Raw genomic sequence first — 12,259 nt, forward strand, 5'->3', positions numbered from 1 at the left:
GGAGGTCGCTGTGGTCTGCGGGACAGGGGGTCGGTTTGAGAGGTCACAGGTCAGGAGTGATGGGTGCAACTGGCACCATCCTCAGGGAATGAGTGTGTGTGTGTGTGTGTGTGTGTGTGTGTGTGTGTGTGTGTGTGTGAGTGCGAGTGCTCATTATGGGCTGCTTTGCATTGACTTCCTTTCTGTCACTCTATTCCTTCCTGCTTTCTTTAGAGAAGCTGTATGTGACATTCAAAGCAAGAATATAGCAGCAAACTTTTTGCTCTTTAAAAAAAAAAAAAAAAAAAAAAGTGGGGTATGAGCATCCTGAGCAGGGCCCCCCTTCCTTTCCCCCCAGTAAAATAGCATCGCTTTGTCAGTGCTTTGGCATTGGTACGTGATTCCAAAAGGCACCTTTCACATGCCCATGAAACGCCGCTAGACAGCGTCTGCTGAGAATGCGGCTGGACAGTACTGGTAATGGTGTTATTATACTGTATACTGCTGGACAGCATCTGCCACGTCCACATGATACACACAGGCAGCTACACTTGATAACACAGCTGGATGGAAGCTTTTGCATGCACATTTAATGCAGCAGGATGAAGTAAGGTTGAAACACTGTTGGTCACAATGTAATATAAGGAGTGCAAGGGCGCCTGTGGGGCAACTGGGAGGGGCGGTGGATGGGCCCACAAACTATTAACTTTGATGCGGGAGTCTGGTGTTCACTTCCTGTCTAAATGTGATGTTTTTTCTTCGACACCTTATCATGTGCCTACCTCCCCTAATCCTGGCCATCCCTGTCCTTGTTGCCTAAATCTAACCATTAGTACCAGCATGTGCGTTTGTTGACGGCCCGGCATTGGTTGCTACGTGCTGCTGTTGCCAATACATAACCACATGCCGCATCATCCCACCATGTGCACCTGTTGACATCCCAGAATGTAAACGGCATCCTGGAACATAAATTGCAGATGCAGAAGGATACCTAGAGCGTAACATGTAGGCGCGGTAATCCACTGCAAAGCAGCAACATGTGACGAGTTGGGATGAGAACGTTTTGGTACCCCCCATGAGTTAACACCATTAGCTCTGTCAGCATTGTTGCCATTAGGGTTAGGGGTAGGAGTACCTATTGAACAAATCATAACGCAGATTTTTCTGCCTCATTTTGATGCCATATTATGTGAGTAGCGAGACAGAGAGCAAACATGAGCAAGATAAAGCAAGGGAGCATGTGTCTGCCAGTGACGGTGAGGTGGCAACAAGCAGAGATGAGAGTATGAAGTGAACGTAGCCGTGCAATGTGTGCACAGTTAAGACTGTGTGTCCGTGAATAAATGCTACAACTCCGTAAGACCTGAGCCAAGCTCCTGTGTCTTTATTTTGCTGTGGTCCTGTAACTGTTATGGTTGGTTTCGTTTTTATTTGTATGGTGAGTTTGTTAATAATGCTTTGCATTCATCCATATTTATATTTTCAAGTATACTTTAAACTGTTAAGTATACTGTATTCATGTAAATGTTACATTTGCAATTGCAATTAAAAAGAGCCTTTCTTTAGTGTTATCGGTTTTGTGCTTGATTTTTTTCTGTTAATGCACTGATGTTTTAAAAGTATTGTTTTAGCACCGGTATCATTTAAAAATATATATATAAAAAAAGAAAGACACCCAACCCCTAATACTGTACAGGAGACGTTTCTGAACCATAACTTCATCACTTGATACCACTAAATCCTACACACCAGACCTCTAAATAAGGTGTGCATGATGATGATGAAAAGGCAGAAAACACTGGAAAAAGGAAAATTGAACTGCAACCTCTACATTCAACCTTATTATGCTCACAAATTCTGCTATTCACCAAAACAGATTTTTATCTGTGCTCTGTGTTCGCAGTTCACTGGGTTGCAGTTGGTTATGCAAAGCAGTACATCAGTGCAGTTCAGCTAACGTCCTCAGGTATGATTCTCTTGATTTGATAATAGATGCATGAATCAAAAGCAGCTGAATACAAATATAAAGAGACTCTAGCACACACACACACACACATACACTAACAACTGCACACACACTAACTGCTTCAGGTTGAGATGAAACACAGATAATTAGCTCTAATGGAAACCAGACTTAAATCTCTCTCTCTCTCTCTCTCTCTCTCTCTCTCTCTCTCTCTCGCTGTTTGTGTGTGTGTCAGTCCAGCTTCCTCTCCCCCCCTGTCTTTCTGTAGTGTTGAGGGTTAATGTAAACCAGCTCATGTTACCCCGTAATGGGGAACTTCAGAGAAGGATGGAAATGAGGGAGACAGCAAGCTGAAAGAAGTAAAAGAACAGGCTTCTGCAAGTTCAAACAACTAAACAAACAACAGTGGGCCTACTGACTGTGCAGAGGCGTGAGAAATCCATTTCTACAAAGATTTACAGCTCCCGGTATTATTAAAACACATACAGGCCTGCACCTTTGACTCTTAGATGAGTTTGATGAGTGCAAGCCCAAAGCAAAGAGATATAAACTGTGATTAATGAGCGGGAGAGAGTGTGTGTCAGTCATCAAAGAGTTTATCATAGCACGCTTATAACCAGAGAGCCAGATGCCTTCACACTGATAACAAGCGGTCATCCCATTACCTTCAAACATCAAAGGGGGTAAGGAGCTGAGATGCAGGAGCCCTCTTCCCTCTGTCTCTCTCTCTCTCTCTTTGTGGAATGCATTTCCCTGTTTGGTAGGCGTGAGAAATCTCCCTCTGTGTGTCTATAACCTATATATGTGTGTGTGTTTCAAAGCCTCAGAGGTGACATTCCTCCGTGTCAGAGCAACAGCCTCAAGTTTAAGATAACACGGCCACGGTGATCTGAGGGTGGGAATCGATTCCCCCCGGTGGCAGGCGAGGGCCTCGGGTCAGAGCTGATGGCTTTACCTTCCGCACGCAACCTGTGATGCAAAAACACAGTAATGCTCCCATAATCATCCCTCAACAACCCTGATGGAGAGATGGAGAACACACTGTGAAGTGTATCTCAGTATCTTTCATCCGCTATGTCCAATTGATGTTATTGCAGTATTCCTGTAATAGACTATTCCTTTATGGACATAACAATATTTCACTGTGAAGATTAAGGGACCAGTGTGCAGTGGTCAGATTCTTATTATTCAGATTCTTTACGTAAGTAAAATTACTAATACCACACTGAAAAAAATACTATATGACATATAAAAGTACTTAAGTAACGTAAGTAAGTATATTCAGGAAAATATATTACTATTAAAAGTAAAAGTACCCAATTCAGAAAAATCTGAAAACTCAAAATTATTTAAAAGCAATAGAAAAAAACACCCTCAAAACTAGAAATTATTTAAAAATAAATAAATAACACCCCCAAACCCTCAAAAAAAAATCACTCCCAAATTCAAAATTATTAAAAAAAAAAAAACGGAAAAAAAACAAAAATAAAAAAAAATGTAAAAAAAATTGAAGAAAAGGAATAAAACTTAAATGTACAGCAATATAGCTGGCAATTCATTTTATGTCAGTCGACTGACTACTCAACTACTCTTTGCAGCTGTGCTTGTATAAACTCTTTGGTAATTTAATTTACAACAAAACATCATATTCTATAAACTGTACTTGTGGTTTTTATGCAAAAATCTTAATGTGTAATGTAGCTAAAGCACTCAGACAAATGTTGTTAAGTAAGTACAGTATTTCCCTCTGAAATGTAGTGGAGTAAAAGTATAATGTGACATGAAAAGAAAATATTTCACTTTCAGTGTGTATAAGATTTGAGTAGATATATTGGCACAAATGGACAACAATATAATAAGTATATATATTGTGTGTAGTCTCCTGAAAAAAGGAATTGCCGTATTTTTTGTTATCTTAGAATGAGCTGTTTATATCTACATAGGGAGCAGGTCCTCATCCACAGACATTGCCATATGGAACCGTCATGTTTTTCAGTTGAAAAAAAAAGTTCAGAAGAAAGTCAATTTTTTGTGTCACAACTGAATGCGTCATCTCGATGCAACTTGATCTATCTAAAAACCAACATATTTTTCCAAATAATTTGGAATATTCAGGAAAAAATTGATAACAACTAGAAAGCCAGTTTTGAGTTACACATCATATACCTCCTCTAAGAATATTTTGTTTACTATAATGTCTTGTTTTGATCATTTGTGGTGTTCATATGTGAATAACTACCACTTTATTTGATCAGGATTGTATATTTACGTAATCACACAGGCTATTCACTTTTCTTTATGACCCGCATCCACCCCTTTTATCTGTTAGAGCTCTTGGGGTAGCTGCTGTCGCACCTGCAGGAGACTCCCATGCTGACCTGTGGCTCCGAGGACATCTGGGAATATCATGCATGTCTCCCACAGCTCCACATTCACCCTGTTCAAACAGACCACCAGCTAATTATGGCTTTCCCAGATCCCTGAGCTCAAGAAATCACTACAGAATAAGCCACGGGTATGAGATGTTTTCTTTTGGCCCCTCCACTGTGGTTTAGTTAACTGGGGATTCAGCAACAACCAATGAAAATAAACTCTCTACATCAGCTCACAGTGCTAAGACTATGGAACATGAGTTTGTCTCCAAAAATTTCAGGCATTTAAAGCAATTTTTGTGTGTTAGATAACCACCCTCATGGCTTCATGGTCTTGAAATTGACCAGTTCATTATTTTACAATTGAGTCTGTTGTTACAGAGCTTACCTTGAAGTCTGTAATGAATATCCAGACAACTGAGAGGTAAGAATGATACTTTCATTTTTTTATTCAAGATATTACCAAATATTTACAAAACTCAAAATGCACAGACTCCAGATCCATTCAGCATTCTGTGATATCCCAAAAATAAATAACTTTTATTTGAGTGTGTGTGGGGGGCTTGGAACCTGCGTAGAAAAATAAATACAAAATACTTCATTTGCTGTGAAACATTGTCACAGGGAATATGGAATGAATTGTCATTTTTCTCTTGTGTTTCAAAACAGAGCAGTCCCTCAGAGCTCATTTTGTTTTCACAACATTCATAGTCGCAGTGGTCTTTCTTTCTTCATTTCCGTCCTGTCTGTCCTAAGTGCTCCCTTGCAAACATTACAGTCCTTGCAAAGGGAAATATCAAAAGTCTGCTCTCCTCTGAGGCCTGAAGAACACAGCCGCTGGATCCTCAGCTGTGTTTGGCCTGTTTCAGTCTCTGTGAAGGCTCAGCCAGATGCACTGGTTCTTCAGTTTGGATAATCTGTGAAAGAAACATATTTTTGTTGGTAAGAAACAAAACTTTAATACAGAAAAATGTATGGTTTTGTATATTTGTAAGATGCATTTGCAGGAATGTAATCTGGCTGTGACCTTTGGGGTAAGCAATGTAAACATAAATCTGTTTCCAGGAAAGAATTCATAGGCAGTAGCTGTGTATCCTGATATGAGAAATTAACATTTGAAGTTGAAAGGTGAAATATTTTGCAGATAATATACTTATATTTTTTTGCACAATCTAGGGACCAACACACCTTTCATAATGAAATTAAACAAGCTTCATAAATTTTAAAGGTGTTTAGTAGAAATATCACAATTGAAACATTTTAACTATTATTTTATTTATTTATTTTTGTAATCTGGATGGCAGTGAGTAAAATGCGCAAATGGACATTTTGGCACAGCTTGCCTCCCTGCAGAATAAAAAGTAAAACTCGCTCAGCTTACCATGCTGTGCCATCAACAGCAGCCCTGCTAGTGGGACGTAGTAGACAAGGACCACGAGCCCCCCATCCTCCAGACCGAGAACGCGTAGCTCAGGCGCTCGTGCGCCACGTAGCTGCAGCTTGTCCCTCGCGCGTCAAGCTCGTCGCTCTGCAGAACTTGGCACAGGAAGTCGATGTACCGGGCTGCCAACTTAAGCGTCTGGATCTTGCTGAGTTTGTCCGACGGGAGGGTGGGAATTATCTTACGTAACGACGTGAATGCCTCGTTGAGGGACTGCGTCCGTTGCCGTTCGCGGATGTTGGCCATCACGCGCTGTGTCTGTAGGTCATCGAAGGAGCGCGTGGGGCTGCTGCTGGCTTCGCTGTCTCCGCTCCCTGCACTGCCACCTCCTCCTTCGCAGCTTTTTCTACATTTCTTCTTAACGTGGCTCAGACTCTCTGTTTCTCCTTCCTCCTCCTCCTCCTCGTCCGCGCGCCTCCGTGTCGCCCGCCGCTTTCTCGCGCCTCTCCGCGGCAGCTGACGGTCGGTCTCCTCCTCACTGTTCCCCGCACTGTCCATTGGGGAGGAGTCCTCTTCCCGCATCGTCTCTTCCAAAACTTCTCCTGTTGAGTCTGTAGGAGCCTTATAACCCCTGACCCCAACCCACTACCCTGGCTACAACATAAACAAACACGACAGGTAGCCCAATAAGAACTGTGGCCTGCAGAACAGGGGCGGGCTGGTATTACGGTAAATCTCGTGCGCCACGGAGAAGCAGAGGTGTCTGCCAGACTGGGACGTGCGGGGCTCTTATAGCGGGGAGCGGGCAGGAGGATTTTGGGGAGCGCTGTGATTGGGTGAGGAGGGGTGTAACATAATACTACAAGCCAGGGGAAGCAGAGTCTAACTATAATATCAGAAATGGCGTTTAAGACTCCTTAAGGCTCCCTTACACACGATTGCGAAAGAGGGTGTATAAGGGGCGCGGTGTTATTCAACCATAGGTGTAGTTTTAGGCAGTAGGAACTGTCCTTTTAGGAATTTATTCTTTCTCCCTTCCCCACTACAATGTATTTCTACATTCTACTCTTGGATTTCTTGTAGATTAAACAGAGCAACTTAAATCTCTTTTTAAAGTCTGAAGCAGGGATAGATACTCAACTTGCTTTGCTCGGGGGGCACTTTTGCAAAATGACAGAAGCCCCACACATGTTTCTAGGATTTCAGGAAGTTCGGAGTTAAGGGCATTTCTAGAATTTTAGGACTTCTCTAGGATTGTAGAAGTTTCTAGGATTTTTAGATATTCTGGCATTTTTGGACATTTCTAAGATTTTAGGACAATTATAGTATTTTTTTAATGTTTCTCAGGCTTTAAGACATTTCTCAGATTTTAGGACATTTCTAGGATTTTAGGGCATTTCTAGGATTAGAGGCTTACTTTAGACCTCTGTGGGGGTGTGGGGGATCCTCCACTATGAGTTTTTTTTTTACAAACAAGCTCTATTTTGATGCTGTTTTGTGCACTCTGGCACCCCATGTACACTAAAAGTACAAAAACAATTCCCAATGTGAATCGCTTTTCAAAAAATATTGTGAATAAGAAAATGTTTGGGGGCGGGGGGTGGGGGGCACCTGGTATTTTAACGGGGGCCAGATTTGGCCAGCGGGCCATAAGTTTAGTACCACTGGTCTATAGTATAACACTTCATAAAGAGCTACTTCAAAATGGGTGGATTCCCTATTGCGAATAAAACTAAGACAACGAGAATATAACAGAAATTCCTCCACATGCCTGTAGTCTGTTTTAGGCCGCAGGTCTCCCTGCACAAGTCTAGACACTGCCTGAGATGGGAGCAGTGGTGGCGGTGAAAAATATCAGACCTACTGAAACACAGGAGGTTGCCACAGCAGGAGGTCTCTGCTCGTAAGCAGACCGAGGTGTTTATTTTCCCGTCAGCGGCCCCGCGTTGAGGTATGCGCTTAAATAGGTCTAACTCCCGCAGGGAGGTGGACACCGCGGCTCAGGTTTAAAAGACAGGCCGTCCCAGGGAGCTCTCAGGGCGGATCCGTGCTCACAGCAGGGTCGCAGGAGGCGGTGTACGGCTGGAGCGCAATGCAAACATTGGAGGTGATAAAGATGAAGAGAGAGCGAGAGACAGAGAGAGAGAAAGAGAGAGACAGAGAGAGAGAAAGAGAGACTAAACACGCACACATGACCACCCAGCTCTGGAGCCTACCAAGATATAATATCAAAATCCAGCAGAGATACCTCTACGTGTGGCTGAAACTAGATCTGGCCATTTTTGAAGGTGGTCCGCGGTATGAATCACCCACAGGGAGGCCTCACCTCTGATGAGGGAGGATGACACGCTGGTCCCTTTGTATTAGGACGAGCCGCCGCAAAGCCTGGATCTCCCTGTACCGATTCAATTTACACCTCAGTGCTAAAGATAACATCCAGAGTCACGCAGTCATTTGTGATTCAAATCCTCCAAATCTTAACGTATTTGCACGTGACACGGTCGATAAGGCTTTTAAGGGTCAGAAAAACTTCAAGTTGTGATTATTTTAGTTTTCTTTTGAGGGAAACATCAACCTGCCTGTGTTTCTATGTCACACCTGTTGAAGCTAGCCAGGTAAGACTGTGCCGCTCTCCAAGGTGCTGAAATAACACGCCTGACGCTTCAGTGTTGCATGGATTACTGAACGGGCCTATGGGCACAGGCCCACGAGCTCAAGTGTCCGCCTCTATCTGGCCTTCACCTGTGAAATGTCTCTCAAATGAACACACACTAACCAGGAAGAGACTCAAAATGACCACCAAAAGACCACAACGACATGCAAACTAACTACGAAAAGGGTAAGCAACCACAGAGACACAAAAACACAAAAAAGGCGTAAAGACTAAAGTCTGTGTGTATTGCGTCTATGCATGGGCTGCATGATATGCAAAACATTACAATTATTTTGGCAGATATTTCGATTACGATATGAGACAGAATTCAGTGTACCAACAGTGTTCTGATACTAGTGAGTAAATGTCACCAAGTACATTTACTCAAGCCCTGTACATAAGTACAAATTTGAGGTACTTGTACTCTACTTGAGTACTTTCTTTTCCCCCACTTAAACTTTTACTTAACTACATTTAAGAGGGAAATGTTGTACTTTACACTACACTACATGTATCTCACAGCTTTAGTTACTTAATAAATTACGATTTGTGCATAAAAGCCATTAGAAATGTTTATAAAATATGATGTTTTGTTATGAGTTAAGTTAAGTTAAGTTAAGTTTATACAAGTAGGGCTGCTAGGACAACTCAATTAATTAATTATGGTTAATGACAGAAATTGCCAGCTATTTTGACAAGATTGTAAGTCTTTTATTATTATTTCCTATAATTAAATTTTCTGGGATGCAGTTGTTTTTTTCCCTTACGTGTGAATTTTATGGTGTTTTTTTCTATATATATTTTGGAATAATTTAGATTTTTTTTTTTTTTAAAAAAAGAGTGAATTTTTACAGTTTTTTTCTATTTCAAAAATGATTTTGATGTTTTTTTTCTTGTTTAAATTATTTTGATGTGTTTTTGCTCTTTGGTTTTAGATAGTTGTGAGGCTATTAGATGGGGTTTTTTTTTTAGATTTTTATTCATTGGGTACTTTTATTTTCATTTGCAATATTATGCTTTATTTTGTTTTGTTTTTTTAATGCAGCTCCTGAGATTTGAATATTGCACTTGGCCATATTGCAATTTCGATCATATTTGGTTAATTGTAATTGCAATCACTGCAATGTAGGAGAGGTGGTGGGGCCTTCTGCATGTTTGTGCCCATTGGCCCCATATCTCATAATCCATCCATGTGTGTAGAAACCTGTCTAAAACTCTAAAGCCTGCACTGAAAATTATATTATTACTGTTTCAAACATTTATACTTTGAAAATAGTACTAGATCCAGCATACTAATATTACAAAAAAATGTATTTACTGTAAAAAAAAAATATAAAAAAAATAAAAAATAAATAAAAATTGCCAAGGGTAGCCCTATCGATAGAGCAATTGTTAAAATTACACGTTAAGTTGTTTTCTTCAAAATTGTGGAGCGGAGCAAAGAACACAAATTATTGTAGCTTACAGATTTATTTTTAAAGCAGCAATAAGTAACAGGCTATATTAATTGAAATATGTTGGGGACTTGCTTTCGGCTCGTTTAGGTCACGTCCAATTATATGGGGGTTTTGTTTTTCAAACGTTGTAAAAAAAAAAAAATTTAAAAAAAGTCTATATAACTTTAAGTGTTTGTTGTCCAGTTCTGTGGTTTCAGTAACTGGCCCACAGTTTGGATAATGATGACATAAATATAAATTCATCAGTTCAGCCATTTCACTATTAAGCTCAATCCAGTCTCCAAGGACTAAAGTTTATATAGGATAACTTTGAAACTTTGACTCAGGTGTTCTCCAGCAGGTCCGTCATAAAAGAGATGTAGACGATTGCAAGACGGAGCGTGTCGATGCGGGACAGTCTCTTCTCGTAGGCGAATGTGGGAACTTTCCTCCTCAGTTCATCAAACGCCTCATTCAGGCTAAACATCCGCTTCCTCTCCCGCACATTAGCTGCCTGTCTCTGGACCACGGTGATGATCCTCCTCCGTTTGGCCTTGCCGTGATGCCCGCGGCTGTAGCACCTCGGTGCGCTCATCACCAGATGCTCCGCAGCGCGCTCGCCGCTCTCCAAATCGCTCCAGGGCGAGTTACTTAACCGCGTCTGATTGCTCGGGCTAGATGCGTCATTTTCCACCTGCTGTTTTAGTCCCAAAGTGTAATTTTGCGGAAACTCCGTCCGGTTCATGTCACTGACAAAATGTATTAACGTGGAGTCCACTTGCATCTCGGTCTCAAAGTGCAGCCTCACAGAGCATACGTCACTTTTATATGTCTGCTACTTAGTCAAGCGCAAAAACTGACGCCAATCAGAGTTTTCAGGACTAGCTGATATCAATCACCAGACACAGAGACCAAAGCAGGAGAGCATCAACAAGTAAATCCAAATTTCTCCAAATCCGGTCAAAGCACGACAGGGTGAGATCCTATTTGGCTCAAGTCCAAGGGCCCCTCCTGCTGTTTTAATAAGTCGTCTATGCCTCCTCACAGCGCGACATCTTTCATGTCCCCTCTATCACTAAATTGAGTCTATTTCTAATGCTGTCTCGCCCAGTGAGTTGGTTGAATCTGAGGAGAGAGGCTTAAAAGGGGCCGAGAGGAAGCTGGAGGGCCCTGCCAATTGATGCACTGTCCTCCTGGAGGCCCTTAATGAGCTTCTGAAGAACGGAGGCTCTTGACAGAGGGTCATACAGTCTTGTTTGCACTCTCCCCTCTGCTTCAGAGGCTAAATAATGACACTTTTATCACTTAAACAGGCCGAGCGAAGACCAAATAGAACATTCCCTAACAGTCACTATACACCACGCGCTTTTCTGTTGCAAATTAAAGCAAATAACTGTCCGTTCCCATGGCAGGACAGAGTCCACACTGCAGGACTGCTGAGAGTCACTGGTGTAACTGTGGGCTTTATGGCTCTGGAGAGAGAGCCTGGACATTATAAGGCAGCGATACTGAACTTCAGGCCAGCGTGCCAAATCTGACCCCTGATAGGATGCCAAGTGGCCCCCCAACCATTTTCCAATTCACAATCAAATAAAGTGATTCACATTGGGAATTGTTGAGATGCTGCGAACAGCCCCTGGCCTCCTGTCATATTGAAAAAAGTGGCCCCAAGCAAAGCAAGTTTAGTATGGTATTCTACATTAGAGAGACCAAACTTGTTATTGTTGTTGATGACGAATTGTAATGAAAAAGATATTGAGAAACAGTCTGATCATTTAAGTCTGAGCTGCTTTCTTGTTAAACCTTTATTGATACAAACTCAGTGAACTCAGTCTGTTCACACTTTACTGAAAACCAAAAATGACAAATTTGATTCATGATATCCCCACAACTTCGCATGCTGTATTTGTGTAAGATTGGGTTTTTGGATTTTGGGTGAAAGTAATAGGTTGTGTCCATCTCAGTTGTTATGAGCAGTAAACAGCACATTTTTCCTCAGCTGACCATTGGGAGACATCTACAGAGTTACCACATTTACTTCGTCAAATAGAACTTTCTTCTAGTTTTACCCAATAAAAGTTTTTCAAATCTAATTTTATTATACTTATATCAGGCGGTTTGACTAAAAACACAAACACTGATTTGCCTAATAACTGAACAGGCAGCAAGAAAAGGTTGGATTTCATGCATAAACACAGGTTCTATCCAGAACAAAAACAGTCTCCAGACTTTTAGTCTCTTGGGGTTAAATAACTTACTCAAGGGCAACTCAACTATTGTGGTTTAAGGAGGAGAAACAGTGCTGTTCTAAAAGTTTCTGAGTTCAGCAAGTGCTAGTGGTTTCAGAGCCCACTCATGATGACAAATTGCAGAGGCATGGAAATATTAAACTTGCAGCTTCACAGAAATGGACTAACTAGGTAACTGGTCATATTAACACTGTAAAAACTGTATGATTCATGAGGATAAATT

General features: G+C 41.4%; 2 protein-coding genes across 2 annotated transcripts; both read right to left on the reverse strand.

The window, feature by feature from the left end:
* Nucleotides 1-4,742: 4,742 nt before the first annotated feature.
* Nucleotides 4,743-6,600, reverse strand: twist1a (twist family bHLH transcription factor 1a). The gene is made up of 2 exons (XM_042506844.1): nt 5,699-6,600; nt 4,743-5,234 (listed from the first exon to the last, which is right to left on the reverse strand). Exon 1 carries the CDS (start codon nt 6,278-6,280, stop codon nt 5,726-5,728), a length of 555 nt encoding a protein of 184 aa, XP_042362778.1. The 5' UTR covers nt 6,281-6,600; the 3' UTR covers nt 4,743-5,234; nt 5,699-5,725.
* Nucleotides 6,601-10,130: 3,530 nt separating this feature from the next.
* Nucleotides 10,131-10,571, reverse strand: LOC121957510 (fer3-like protein). The gene has a single exon (XM_042506118.1). It carries the CDS (start codon nt 10,569-10,571, stop codon nt 10,131-10,133), a length of 441 nt encoding a protein of 146 aa, XP_042362052.1.
* Between the last annotated feature and the right edge of the window lie 1,688 nt (nt 10,572-12,259).

The sequence above is a fragment of the Plectropomus leopardus genome, chromosome 18 (genome assembly GCF_008729295.1).
Source record: "Plectropomus leopardus isolate mb chromosome 18, YSFRI_Pleo_2.0, whole genome shotgun sequence".
Taxonomy (NCBI): domain Eukaryota; kingdom Metazoa; phylum Chordata; class Actinopteri; order Perciformes; family Serranidae; genus Plectropomus; species Plectropomus leopardus.

Coding starts and splice junctions, on each gene's coding strand:
- twist1a (XM_042506844.1), bottom strand. CDS start 6,280: ATGCGGGAAGAGGACTCCTCCCCAATGGACAGTGCGGGGAACAGTGAG.
- LOC121957510 (XM_042506118.1), bottom strand. CDS start 10,571: ATGCAAGTGGACTCCACGTTAATACATTTTGTCAGTGACATGAACCGG.